General features: G+C 39.4%; 1 protein-coding gene across 5 annotated transcripts in view; it reads left to right on the top strand.

The window, feature by feature from the left end:
* Window positions 1–14,204, top strand: part of PIK3C2G (phosphatidylinositol-4-phosphate 3-kinase catalytic subunit type 2 gamma) — a 202,567-nt gene that overhangs the window by 77,783 nt on the left and 110,580 nt on the right. For all 5 annotated transcript variants that reach the window (XM_059848028.1, XM_059848029.1, XM_059848030.1 and 2 more), the window contains exons 17-18: window positions 11,296–11,389; window positions 12,866–12,960. In XM_059848028.1, the coding sequence (XP_059704011.1) occupies window positions 11,296–11,389; window positions 12,866–12,960 (189 nt within the window). The remainder of the gene's footprint in view (window positions 1–11,295; window positions 11,390–12,865; window positions 12,961–14,204) is intronic.

Here is a 14,204-nt window from a genome sequence, read left to right as displayed (position 1 = left end):
GGGTTTTCATTGTCACTGCTTTTAGGTGGGACAAGATGGGACCATCTTAGGACTAAGAACAATTCAGTGCTCAGATAAACATCACTCTCAGAGGCTGTGAGATTTTAGAGGATCAAGCTGTTGGTTATAGCACAAAGTAGTCACAAGTTCTTTGTTGCAAGGCAATATAGAACTTTCTAAACCAATAGAGAGTTGTCACAGAATTTATTTTGCTTTTCTAACCTATCACCTTTACTTAATTTTGCTGCACTTTTGTCCAATAGGCTTCTGTCTCACAGGCACACAGATGCTTCTGCTATAACTTCTAAACTCTTAGATTACTCTATACAACCACACCCCTTCATTATAAACCCTTCACCATCTTATCAATGCAATTTCTCACTTACTTAAGGCACATTCTTTCCTACAACTGTAGAAACATAAGTTGGTGATTTTTTCTGTTTAATGTCTGTGTGCTTTATTTTTGCATCAATCCAAGCTCCTTCCAAGGCTGCAGATCAAATCCTTCAGTGTCTGTGAAGTTTCTGTTTTTCCAATTCCCACAGGAAAGTAATGCTGAGCAGGAGGATCATGTGCTGGATCATTCAGTGCTGCTGTTTGCTCAGCACCCTGCCCAGGGTTGGTGCACTGGCTGGGATTTCCTTTCTCTCTGGGCCAAAGGGAAAATGGAGTTGCAGCTCTTACCATGACCTTGAGTGTGCCAGCCATGTCTGCTTGGCTGAGAAGGTTTTCTATTTCTCAGGACAATGAAAAGAGTCTTTCATTCTCCAGAAGAGATTCAGGCAGTTTCTGGTAACAGGTGATCAGTCAAATACTTAGCACTTGCACAGCACTCCATAACTTCAAACTACTCAACAGGCATGAGGTGAATAATGGGAGATAAGGAGGACTGAAATGTATCTCTAGATTATACAATAATCTATGTAAATACATACAGTCCCACGTGTAACCTATCTTTCTGAAGCAGACTGGATGGAACTTTGAAGTGAGTGGAATAAATTCTGTTGTGGTGCCTTGTTCCACCCCCACTGCCTGCACTGGGGCTGATTGTTGCTCAGGACACTTGCTTGATGCTGGAGATAGCCCACCCCAGGATGGAACAGAGATTCCAGGGGACAGGATCTGTGTCAGCAGCCACATGCCCTCCAAAAACTTGGGAGGTATTCTGCATTAAGTGACCTGTAAAAGCATTACACATGCAGATGAAATGCTTGAGCAAATTTGTTTTATCAAGCTGTTGCTTGTCTTGGGTAAGCACAAGCTGCATCAGTTTTGCAATCTCAGTTTCATGCTCTACCTTTGGGGAAAAATAAAATTCCTCTAAAGCTTTACTTGGGAAATATACTGTGACTTGAAACACTTCCTGCCAGATTATTAAAAAGAGCCATTTAATAATCTAAAACGGATCATTTTCCTGGATGCAATTTCCTAATACTTCCTAATGTATCCTAATATTTCCTAATGTATCCCATGTTTCTGTCTGAACTATTAGCAGTTTCACATGTTTGCATACATGTCTTTTTTATGTATAGTGGGAATGGTGGCAGCAAAGATCCTGACAGATCAGATTCTAGAGCATAATATTGTTATTTATCACTATTAAATAATTTGGATCCAATTCTAATTTATAAAAGATCCATGTAGAAAGGAGTATATGGGCAGTGTGTTATTGCTATTTATCATTATTAAATAATTTGGATCCCATTCTAATTTATAAAAGATCCATGTAGAAAGGAGTATATGGGCAGTGTGTTATTGCTATTTATCATTATTAAATAATTTGGATCCCATTCTAATTTATAAAAGATCCATGTAGAAAGGAGTATATGGGCAGTGTGTTGTCTTCCAGACTTCAGAGTAGAAAGAGAATTTGACAGGGTTTGTCAGAGCATGCCAGCTTTTAGATCAGACCTTTTGGCCCATTTTGTTTCTGTGTCTGGGTGGCATTTCTACAAGGGAAGATCTTGATTGCTCTTTGAAGATGCAGCTCTGCACGAGGGTGTGGTGCAGAGTATCAGCCCTTTCAGGTGCCCCAGAGAATATTTAATATTACTCGGTCTGTCCCCCAGCTTCTCAGAGTGCATCAGCTGCACCCATTGTTCGTTCTGGCTGCACAAACATTGCTGGCATGCAAAGGAGGGGAAGATGTCCCCACTTTGTCCCTCTTGTGCCACCATGGGGAGTGGCTGGCACTTGCAGCTGTGCCAAACAACAAGTGCTTCTCTCCTGATCAGGATCTGAGATGCCTTGTCCCTTTAGTTTCTCACAGAAGATAATATCAATCCAGTTTTTTTCCTTTGTGGTAATACTGCAGAAAGAAATTTTGCATCACAGAACAAATCCTCCTAGAAAAAAAAAATCTGTCCTTCTTATAGCCACAATATCTTGTTGGTGCATGAACAGCTGGGAAGCTAACCTTCAGAACACAGAGATTACATTTCCTTAAAGATGCCTCGTTTCAAAAGTGTCTGGGTCACTGATTGAACTGCTGAGACACTTGGATACATGCAAATTGAGAGAGTGGGTTGAAGGAGAGGAGTACTTTCCATATAAATGCATTTCTGAGGTTTCTTCTCTTAGTTCTCCATTTCTCAGTTTTCTATCATTTTGAGAGAAGTACAGTAACACTGGCTAGGGTCCAACCTTCCTTCCCCCTTACCCTCACTGACTTTGGATCACAGGCTCTTTAACTGAGCTGGTTTTGAACATTCATTCAACTCTATCCCATTTTATGTTTGGCACTGACAACTCATCAACTCAGTTCCTCACTTCTATCATGCAGGAAACAGCTCTCTGATTTCTTGTGATTGCTAAGACACGGCTGAAAGATCCAAGTTCATATAAAACATGAGCAGAATATAAAATAAATTCTCTCCATATATTCATGTCTATTTTAAGGACTTGTGTTACCATCACTATCAAACCATGGGTAAGGAAAGTGAATTAGAGCTGATCTTTGTCTACAAGTGTTTCTGGCAGGAGCAACTGCACTCAATCAGCCCAAAAGTCACTGTAGGGCATTCTCTCTCCAGTGGTGACCAACAGCAGCTACCCAGGGAACTGAGTGAAAATGGGCCAAACACAGTGACCCTGCTGCTCTCCCAGCTTTCAGTGTTCTGCAGCTCAGAGATTTCCTCAGACAGATTTTGTTGTTGTTGTTGCTGTTGTTGTTGTTGCAAGAGCCCTCTTGCATTTTTCTTCGATGATTTTTTCCAAAGTAAAATTGATTCTGCATAAATATTCAGCTTACAATCCTAAAGCAAGATCTGCAGCTTAGCTCTGTGCTGTTATTTCTGTGCACCACAATTTATCAATACCATAAAAGAGACCAAGAGTTTCCAGTCACTCCAGATTCTGGATGCTTTCTTTGGTGGGGTTTCAGTTTGCAGTGACTTTAGGAGAACCTGAATCTGTGCTGCAGGCATGTGCTCACTCTTTAATTCTCAAAATCACTGTCACTTCTTCAAGCCTTGGCTTGAGAACCCTAAATTATCCTTCTTCTCAGAGCAAAAAAAGCAGCTGATTAAACTCAAACACCTGTTGGTGAGGACAGAGAAATGAAAACCATTGGAGATGCCTCCTGGCATAGCAGGCAGCATCACAGAGCTTAGGGAGGGCTATCACAGCCCAGCAGATCAAGCCCCCCATCAGGAATCTGAACTGGAAAGCTCTTTGCAACTTCCTGCAATTTCTAAGTTGTTTTGTTCACCTCACAGTTAAAGATACCCTTTAATAGATGTTTCTTGTTCTTTGAGTGTGTCTCTCTTGCTTATGCTCTTCCACTTTGCAGGCAGCCCTCAAGGCAGGCAAATGATAACATGCTCATTTATGCTGTGGAAAGGAAGAACTTTCATAAATGGAAAACACAATCACGGTACATTTCACAGATAAATTCAGCTGCAACCTTGAATCCAGTACTCAGAGAAAGTGCATTGTTTCTTAGAGCCCCAGAAGCCAATGCTTAAAAAAAGGAATTTAAAAAACCATTAATGTTCCTTTAATCAATAGAGATGCAATGGAGAGGATAGGAGGGGGAAGTGGAGAAAAAAGATTTTACACTCTTAGCTCTAATTTCAGGGAAGGATGGTTCTAAGCTGCTGCCTGAAATATAAAATTATCCCTAAGGCAGAAGTATGGAGAGGGTCCCTCCTACTCAGAGCAACTTCTTGGTGCCCTGTGCATTTTGCTGTTGATTTCACTTATTGGGTTTGGTAAAAGGCCAAGCTTCAGTGAGTTAGAGCTTTCCACAGCTGCATCCAGGGAAATAACACCAGTGCACTCCTTCACTCAGAGAATTTCCTTGATGACAGAAAGAAACCAAGGGCAGGGTCAGCAATGCCATCATTTATGATGTGCTGCTAGCAGGCCAATGTTTTGTGTGTGTTTAGAACAATCACAGTTGGGAATTTTTAGTCAGGTTATCTTACAATTCAAATTACTGCAAAGTCCAAGCACATTCATTAATCAAACCAGCAAATGTCTTTTTTTTTTCTTTTTTTGTCTTTTTTTTCCTGGCCCAGTTAGAGTACACTTGCAGCCCTGTGAGGTGTCATGGCTGGGAATGAGGAAATTGAGCTAGAATCAGGAAATAGCCATGGAATGTAAGTCTTTTTTCCAGCACAGTGCATGGCTGCAACCATTTTGAAGAAGCTTGTGGAGGTGAAGATGCAACCTCCCTGTTAGGCTTAAAAAATTTATTTGAAATTTTTTGTTGAATTCCAATTCTGTCAGGGCAACTGCACAGGAAAGAACATTCCTTTAAAACCATGTGCCAAATCAGTGTCAGACAGTTTTGGTTAGAGTATCCCTCAGCCTGTGACTGTCAGTATTATTCTTGATTCTCACTTCATGTAGCAGAGTGCAATGGCATTTCAGAGGTTCAGATATCTAACCAATAATTAAAATAAAATGTGATACCTTGAAGACAAGTTTTGTTCTTATACCTTTGAAAGCCAAAGAGATTTAGAATTTTTGAATCAGATTGTCATTGTTTCAATTTAAAATGTTCCCTTGGAGCTCACAATGGAGTATTTACAGATACAGCAGAGTATTTATAAACCAGATAGCAGCAGAGCACACCTTGCCTGTTTGCATCTTCTTCCTTGGCTGTAGTTTTGCATCAACATGGAGAGCAAACACAGGCTTAGGCAAAGAAATAAGATAAGAACAAAGCAACACTCCACCATTAATTTGATACTTTGATGTACAGAACATGTACCTGATAAAGCTTTAAAACTGCTTATTCTTAATATACATTAAATTTAGTGATAACTTAGATGGTGATGCATGCATTGCTAGGAACAGACAAGTCTTCTGTTTAAGCAGTGGCATGTGATGAATTCTTTATTTTTTTTAACTGCTTTTAAGCATTTTTAGCTTTTTTGGCAATAAATATGAGGGTACTGCAGCAGAATGCTGTAGTAGGACAAATAGACAACTATGTAGAATATTTCATGTTTTCTGTGCATAAAAGTGCACTCTAGTCAGGAAGCTTAATCTAAATAATCATGTTTTCCATGGTGTAATCTTCAGTTTTAATGTAACAGAGAAGTTTGTCTCTAGGGTGGGAAGAACCTTCTAGATCATACAGGTTTCAAATGGAAACTTCTTTTTCTTAATTTCTTCCTACTCTTGTCCTAAGATATGGTTCACCATATGGTCTCCATGACATCTTAAACTTATTCTTAGTTGTTTCACTCAGAATTTCTTGTAGAAAATCTCTGTGAGCATCACTGAAAGTGTATTTTCTGTGAGTAAATTCAACAGATCTATCTGCCAATCAATCAGCCAAAGCAAAATGAGTGAGTGTGACCATGACCTTTGCAATGAGAGGGGTTGGGAATGGTTCATGTCACCTCTCACAATGAAGAATGAATTTTCTCTTAAAAAAAAAAAAAGAAAAGAAAATGCAGTGTCCTCTTTATTGATGATATTTGTTATCTTTCTGTAATTTCCTTTAGTCCTTTTTTTTCTAACCTTCATACACTCACATGGTGTTTTCTTTAGAAGCCCTCAAAGGAATGAAAAAATCACAAACTGAAAATCCTGCTTACCTTATCTGTAAGCTAAAACTACACACCTTAATCATTATTCTAGTAATTTCTTCCCTGTTCCTCTCTAATTGTTTTTAAAATACTTAAACTGCCTCACAAAAATTCCCTGTCTATTATTGGCATGATATCCTTTACTACTGCATGGGTTTTTTGTTTTCTGTTGGAATCCTCATTCCACCAGGTTTGCTAATTCAGCTTCCCTTGTTTCTGCCCTTGTTTCATGGACTGAAGTTTTTCTTTTTTGAAAATGCAACAGAACTTAAAATGTGAAGGGAGATGCAGAGATAAGTGGCATGATATAAACTCTACCTTAGAAGAAGGCCTGTGAAAGGCTGCATTGTTCTCTTCAGAGATCATCATGTGCCAGAAAATGTAGAGAACTGAGCAGGTTCACTTACCTGACAAACGTATCCCAGCACAGGGCTATTTGAGGCAGCACAATAAAATTAGAATAGTCAAACTGTTAAAAATGAGATGCACATCTATTTCTCATTTACAGTCAGCTCACCACTGGCAGATGCTAAAATCTCAAGAGAATTTCACAGAGCCACAGGACTCCTCAGCAGTCCTGAGTTTTCTGTTTGAATCTGATTTAGCTGAAAGGTACAGCTAGACAAATAGCCCCTGACTGGCTATCTGTGTGAAAAGAATCAAAGACTGAAAGCTTTCCTTATTTCTAAACTAAATTGTAATCTATGCTCACCCAGCCCAAAATTCAGCTGTCACAAAAACATCTTCATGTCTCAAGGGAGATCTAATAATCTACTGAGAAGTTAAAAAACAGATTAAAAAACAGGCTGTCAATCACTGGCATCATGCAGAGAACAAAACTGCAAAAAGGGTGTTGAGTTTAAGCAGATGAGTGTTGAATGGGAGAAAAACAATTTCCTAACTTGTGGAGAACCCAAATGGTGAGACAGGCTGTGGGAGAGACATTTGAAGTCCTGCACAGTGAGACCTGTAGCTAAGGACTAAACAACAATAATTTCCACATTGTTTATTTTTTTGGTAGAGCCTGTGATGTTTCTGGTGTGTGTAAACCTGGAACAAGTTTGTAAGAAGCCATGACCTCTGTGGTGGAGTACTCATTTCCTTAAGAGAGAACAGTTAAATTGGCCAAAAGAAGAAAGCTGGAAGATATTACAGTTCAGCCAGGCAAATAAATGGGGAACACTTGGGTTCTAGTCACAGAGACCAGAACCACAACACAGTGGTTCTATTCAGTGAAGTATTTATTGACCAATAAGTTGTTTGTTGAGGGGGGAAAACCAAAACAAACAACTTTGAGTGAGTGGAAACCTAAACCTGGATGAGAGTTACCATTTTGAAACGATGCAATAAAAGAATCTTGCAAGCATTCTTAAAAGGTTTCATTTTAAGCTGGTTTTTTTAGCTAAATTCTCAGATATTTTGGTGACAACCATAAAGCAGCTGGGAAGAGGAGTCCTTGAAGGTCTTGCCTCTCTGAAGCCACAGGCAGAGGCCACGTCAGGAATTCTGTCACTTCAAATCCTTCCAAAAACTGATCTGATGTTGACAGACTGTGCTACAGATGAGCTCCTCTTTCTGAGGAATGTCCCCTTAAAGACTGGAATATTGAATTTGTTGGGATAGAGTTGACTCACTTCTCTGCTTTCAGAGTTTTCAGCATGTGTAAGTAAATAATTGCATGCTCATTGCAGCAAGCCCTGGAAATCAGCTCTCCTCTAATATCCAAACTATAAAGCTCTTTTTCTTAGGCCTGAAGTGATGTCTCTTGCATTGAGTTAGAGTCAAAAAATCAATTAATTTTGTCCTCTAATCAAGACTAATTTATGGATTACTAAAATCAGATTTGATGCAACTCAAACATTTGCAAGATTATTCACTGGAAAAAACCCCTTCCAGCCCTAATGAAGCACCAGACTACAAGATGGCACAGTTTCCAGGCATGTGAAAGGATTTTTTTTTTTTTTAACTCAGATTTGCTTCTAAACCATCCCCTTTTATTGGCTTCTAGCAAATAAAGTGGTGCATGCAAGTGAGAACAGCACAGCAGCATGTAATACTAGTGGAGTTCATTAGAGTTTGCTGTAACCCCAATGTTTCTGAGGCTGTGAAATGTTTGCTCAAATACAAATGTAAGGGGGAAAACAAATAGAATTAAATATTGTGCCAGTGTACAATATTTAAATACAAATTCACTATTGTACCTGTGGCCCTGAACAACACTGAAATTCAAAAAAAGCAAAGAATATTGATCTGGGGACTAACAAATTGTCAGGTAGTTAAAAAAACAGGCTGATTGTCCATTCTGTTCAAAAGACTGAGCTAAACCTCAGGCTGACCTCAAGATTTACAAGCTCAAGGAAACAGTTCAGTCACCAAAGCCAACAAATTACCAAAATCTCATTGAGGAAGAATGACAGGAGCCATGTTTCCTGGAGCAAACCACCCTGCAGGTATTTCACCACAGTGCCTGTCATTGCCCAATCACACCTGGCACTGCTTCTGGTGACTTAGCCCTGGCTTTGAACTACACCAAATCAATTCTAAATAAATCAAATGATAGCTGCTGAATTTTCTGGAAAGTTTAGGATTAAAATAATTTTCTTGTTCTTTGTCTAGCTGGAAAAAAAAAACAGGAGTTTCTGTCCTCATAGCATTGCACGAGTTCAGATCTTGGCTGCTGGTAAGGACAAGCTGTAACTAAGGAATAACAATTTTGTGCCTGGCCTTGTGCCTGTGTGGAGTGCATTTCACTGCTCAGTAGCCTGTTGAACTAGGCAAGAAGGAGAAGGGAAAAACTCATTTCCATATTATCTGCACATGCTTGGCACACAACCCTTCAGAGCAATTGTATAATTAGAAAATTGGATGATATGGAAGGGATTATTCTGTTTAATATATAGGCCTCCTTCAAATATGTTTTGTTCTAAATAGCTGTGTGAATATTAAAGTAACAACTTCTCATTCCTAATAGGTTGCCTAGAATAAATAAGTTATAAAAATAAGCCTTGCAAAGATCTAATTTGGGCCCAGGATGATAATTTATTTATGCTGCATTCCTCCTCTCCCCATGGAGGCCCTCTTGGCATTATACAAAGAATTATAAACCATACTAGAAACATCATTAAATATGTGCCATAGCAGACAAACAAAATAGTAAAACCAGACCTGAGTCACACTGCTAAAGGATGCTGGAAAGTGTTACAGGTTGACATTGTTGTATAAATGGTTGTAAAGTGTAAATGGCTGAGAAGTGTAAATGGTTGAAAACCATTTTTTTAGTCCAACTTTCCATCTGTTTTTTTTTTTTTTCCCCTTAATCAAAACATCCTTATTTTTATTAGATGGCCTCCAGTTAATTCTCTGATCAAAGTGTACGTTCTGTTCTGCTTCAGCTGGTTTTATTGAACTATGGAGCTCAAGAGTCAAGCAGCAGGTGCCATTATAGTGCTGAGCACCAAGCTCTACAATTCCTTCTCTTTTGATCTCGACAGCAACAAGCAGTCGTTGCTGCAAATGTGGTACTGCCTCCTCTGTTTCACTTCAGGGTTTATTTCTACATTATTGGCAAGAGGTGCTGGGTGGGAAGGTGGGCAGAGCAGTGTGGTTTTGTGCTGAGCTCTTGAAGCAGTGACACTGTTGGCCTGTGACATGTCCTGCTGTGCATGAAGGGTCTGGTTTCAAAGGACTTTCCTCAGGGTGGATTGACAGGATAACCCTTGTCCTTTAGTCATCATTTTTATCTTTTATTTTTGTGCCTAGACTGCCAAATGAGAGATCTCTCCTAAAGGCCATGTGAGTTCACAGGGTAGGGATTCTCTGCTTGTTGTGGGGCAGGTGCTCACCCTCAGGGAACTGGATCAAAGCCCACCAGCTCTTCTGAGCAATGCCCAGTTCACTGTTTGAAGACATTTCTGCCCCTTGGGCAGAGCTGACCCTTCTTGCACCCCTGGTAACTGCAAGGTCTCCAGGAGCATTTCCAGTTTGCTTCAGGAGAAGACAGAAAATATTCTCGGGGTGGCAGTGGCCAGCAGGCAGGTACTGGTACACAAAAAAGGGTGACACCACATGGCAGACACACCTAGAGGAGCACATCTGTTCCTTTCCTTGTTAAAGCAGAACAGCAAATCAGCCAAATTTGAGCCAATCCAGGCAACTTCTCTGTATGTGAAATTCTCTGTGTACAAAATCGTAGAATGATGGAGGTTGGAAAAGACCTCTGAGGTCATTGAGCCCAAACTTTAATAATTAATGTCACAATTGCAAAACGTGAAAAGGTAGAAATTACTTTTTTAAGTCCTTAAAAAATTATCTTTTGTCTTTCAGATTTTAACAGAGACAGTGTATGCTTTCTATCCTTCCTCTTAGAAGAGAGAAAATGTTCTGTTAAGAGTCAGTTTTGATCAAGCAGGCTAAATCAAAATTTCATTCTCTTCCAAAGGAAAATGTTTTCACCATCTGTATTATCCAGCCTTCTTTTTCTGCATTATCACTGCTGCCACACTGTGTTTTCCTCTTTTATCATTTTTATGATGAGAGCTCCATCCCAAAATCCATACCAGGCTACAGCCACGCTGGTTGCAGCCAGAATTAGTTGAGAATGTGGCTTATGCTGAGTTCTCAAACATTTTCTCATCAGAAGTGTCTGTTTCACTGACTTGGAGCCTTTTTCAGGAAGGTGTTAATTTTTTTACCAAATTTGACATAATAAAATCCTATAAATACCCAGCCCATGTTTTCAATTTCAAAATTGCTTTTGTTTAAAAAGTATTTTTGATTGTGTTAGGACTGAAAACAGGAGAGCTGATTTGGGAATAAATTATCTGAAATGAATCCTTTTTGTATGGGAAATTTAAAGCTTTTTTATTGTTGCTAAGAACAAATGAAGTCTTCAAGTGACTGTTGAAAGTTCACATGGCTCAGAAACTTCCTATTTCAGGTAAGAAAGAGCAGCAAGAGATCTGTAGTTTGCTTTAGCTTTTGGGAAATTACAGTACGTGCTATTTCAAATTCAAAAAGTTATTTGAAGATCAGCTTTGTGGTTTTTTTTTTTTCCTGTGTGACACACTAACAGTCAATCCAATTAAGTCATCTGTGGTGTGTTTCTTGTTACAATAAAGCAAATTAACTGATTTTTTTTTCCTGTTCCATTTTGAGTGAAAATCAGTTTTTCTAACATTTTATATCAGTGAGAGCTCAGGAGATTTGCAGTGGTCTGGTAGCTCTTAATGACACCTATTTGTTTTTTCTCTAGTTTTCCAGATCAAGATATTCGCAGGGCAGCAGTCCAACAAATAGAAAATGTGTCAAATGATGAATTGCTGGAATACCTCCCACAGCTGGTTCAGGTAAGGAGGAAATTGATAGCCAAGGAAGCCTTCAGTCCAGATCAATAACTTCATTAAATATTTTTGATGCTTTCAGGTTGGTTAGGACATTGTAAGGGGAGCAAATAAGTCCTGCCAACTGATTCAGTGAGTGGTTAAAAACAGGGCTGAGGGAGAGTCTGTTTCCAACTTAGGAGCATGGAATTGTTTTGGTATTCTGATTGGGCTTTTATAGATAGCACATGAAGGTATTTTCATGTAACAAAGGAAAGTAAAAAGTGCATCTGAACAAGAGAAATTCTGCTCAGGTGTCAGGGCTTCATTGCAGTCTGTCACCGACATGTTTTATGAAAAATCCTTTCCTTAGGGTTTTTTCCTCCTGAGAAGCTGAGAGGTCTCAGGAACAAAATGCAAACAATAGTTATCTGCTGCTGTGGAATGCAACAGGTGGATCTGGGATTGGTCTCACCTGGTTGTTTCTTATTAATGGCCAATCCCAGCCCAGCTGTCCAGACTGTCTCAGTCAGAGACAAACCTTTGTTATTCATTCCTTTTCTATTCTTAGCTTAGCCTTCTGATGAAATCCTTTCTTTTATTCTTTTAGCATAGTTTTAACATAATAGATATCATAAAATAATAAACCAAACCTTCTGAACATGGAGTCAACTTTCTCATCTCTTCCCTCATCCTAAGACCCCTGTGAGCAATGTCACAGCAGTCAAGGAAGGAAATACTGCTGCTACAAAATTTTTAGTATCTGAGTTTTTAATCACTGGATTTTAATACCACATATACTGAGCAAACCACTCTCAACACAGAGTGAAGTGGATATTTGGTGTGCACTTGTCTCTAGAGATGTACATTGCATTGCACTGGAAATGAATGTTTTGCAAGTTATGGCATCCCTGCTTCCAAAGCACTTGGTGATTGAGTAGGTGCTGGGCTGGGGCTGAGCAGGAGCTTCTGGAAGCTTTACCCCCTCACTTGGTAACACTGTGCATGTGGATGACCCACTATCCACACTGCAGAGCTTCTCAGGGGTTCTTTCTGTGTTTGTGATACCTGCTTATCTAGACAGATATCCCTCTGTGCATTTATGAATATTCATGCCATCCCCTTCTGAGAGGCAGCAGAACCTTCACAGCATTCACAAACTGCTGTGACCTTTCACCTTCCTCAGCTTCTGTTCTAAAATAAGTTTATTTTCCAAACCAGATAATCAGATAAAAAATTAAATATAGCAGTGATAGTTTTAAGTGGAGGGAGACAAGCTGCAAATTTATATGGAAATTAACACAGACCTAGGATGGTGTCTGTCTGTCTTACAGGAGGTGCAGATGCTTGGGAACTGAAGCTTCTCTGCTCATTGCATTGCCAGAGCAAACTTTCCATTGTCTGATTGCTTTGTTCAAACTAAGCACTGGGTGCTTTCTGTTATAAAGGAAAGTCACCAAAGCCAGCACAGAATTTATTTTTATTATAATTTTTTCTGTTAAGGTGCTCAAGTTTGAGTGGAGTCTTGAAAGCCCTCTGGTGAAACTCCTGCTGAGTCGTTCTCTTCAGAGCATCCAAGTAGCCCATCAGCTTTACTGGTAAGACCATTTGCCATTCCAGTCATTTTCTGTCATAGTGAAATTTATCCATGATTCTGTTGGTGATTAACCCTGCTTTGGTTTAAACTCAACAGAAAAACTGAGTTTTGCTCCTTCCCTTTCATCTGGGTAACTTGTATAAAAGACTCACTTATCTCTGCCTTCATCCTGGCCCTGGGCAGGAGGAAGAGGGGGAAGTTCTGCCATTTGGATTTTCAGCATTTTCTTTCTTTGAGCCAAAAGTAGCCTTTCCCAGAATTTGCAAGCATTGGTTCACTTTCAAAGGAGGCTAGCTGCTTTTGTGATTCCCCTGACCTCTCCTGAAGTTGTCAGAATTGTCAGGCTTGTCGAAATGTATGTCTTACCCATTTTTAAATCAGCCTGACTTGTGATGGTAGAGTTTCATTTTCGTGCTTGTGGAGATGTACCAGGCCTGGCAGAAATTGCCATTCACCACCTGCCTCCAACATAAGGGGTCCTCTTATTGTATTATTGAATTATTCTGTTTGCTTTGCTGTTACCTCAAGGCTCTCTGAGAAAGAATGTGGCTTTTGATGGCTCAACATCTGCCCTGTGATCTGAAAATCAAACTCTTGTGTGTTTTCTTTTTTTTTTTCCCCCCATCTTTAGTAATGATGGATGAACTGAGCTTTCATTTACAGTTCAACTGGTTCAGATCCCTTAAACCAAAGCTTTCCTCCCTGCAAAAGAAAGAAAACAATTTGAAATGGATTAATTTGGTTGATGAAGTGTGGGGTTGGGAAGAGCATAAATAATGCTTTCATACCTGCATGGTCTCTGGAAGTGTTAGTGAGGATAAAACAGAATTATTAATGTGTTTGTTTTACTGAAATGGGTAGGAAAATGTGCTTAATGAGCATATCTTTCAAATAAAGAGGAACCACATTTAGCCAGCCGTTTTTCGGCAGTGTCTGAAATATGCCTGAGACAATTTCTACTAATATCAAACTTATTCATACTGTATATGAAATATCCAGTCTGGAGTTTTAAATATGCCCTCAGAGCTGGTGGCTTTCCTGTAAAATTAGAAATTATATCTAGGGTTCAGTGGACACGGGAATATCATTAGTTTGCCTGTGTTTTCTGTAACTCCTCTCCTCTTCTCTGAAGAAAAATGACTGTCTGCAGTCTTCTTCCTCTTTACTTCCCAGTGCAAATCCCTATTTTTCCCCAATTTTTGCCCAAACTGTCTAATATTATAACTTTGGGTCATACAGAGCAGT

The sequence above is a fragment of the Haemorhous mexicanus genome, chromosome 5 (genome assembly GCF_027477595.1).
Source record: "Haemorhous mexicanus isolate bHaeMex1 chromosome 5, bHaeMex1.pri, whole genome shotgun sequence".
In the NCBI taxonomy this organism is placed as follows: Eukaryota; Metazoa; Chordata; class Aves; order Passeriformes; family Fringillidae; genus Haemorhous; species Haemorhous mexicanus.
The sequence above is the reverse complement of the archived record's forward strand: the minus strand, read 5'-3'. Positions and strand labels throughout refer to the sequence as shown.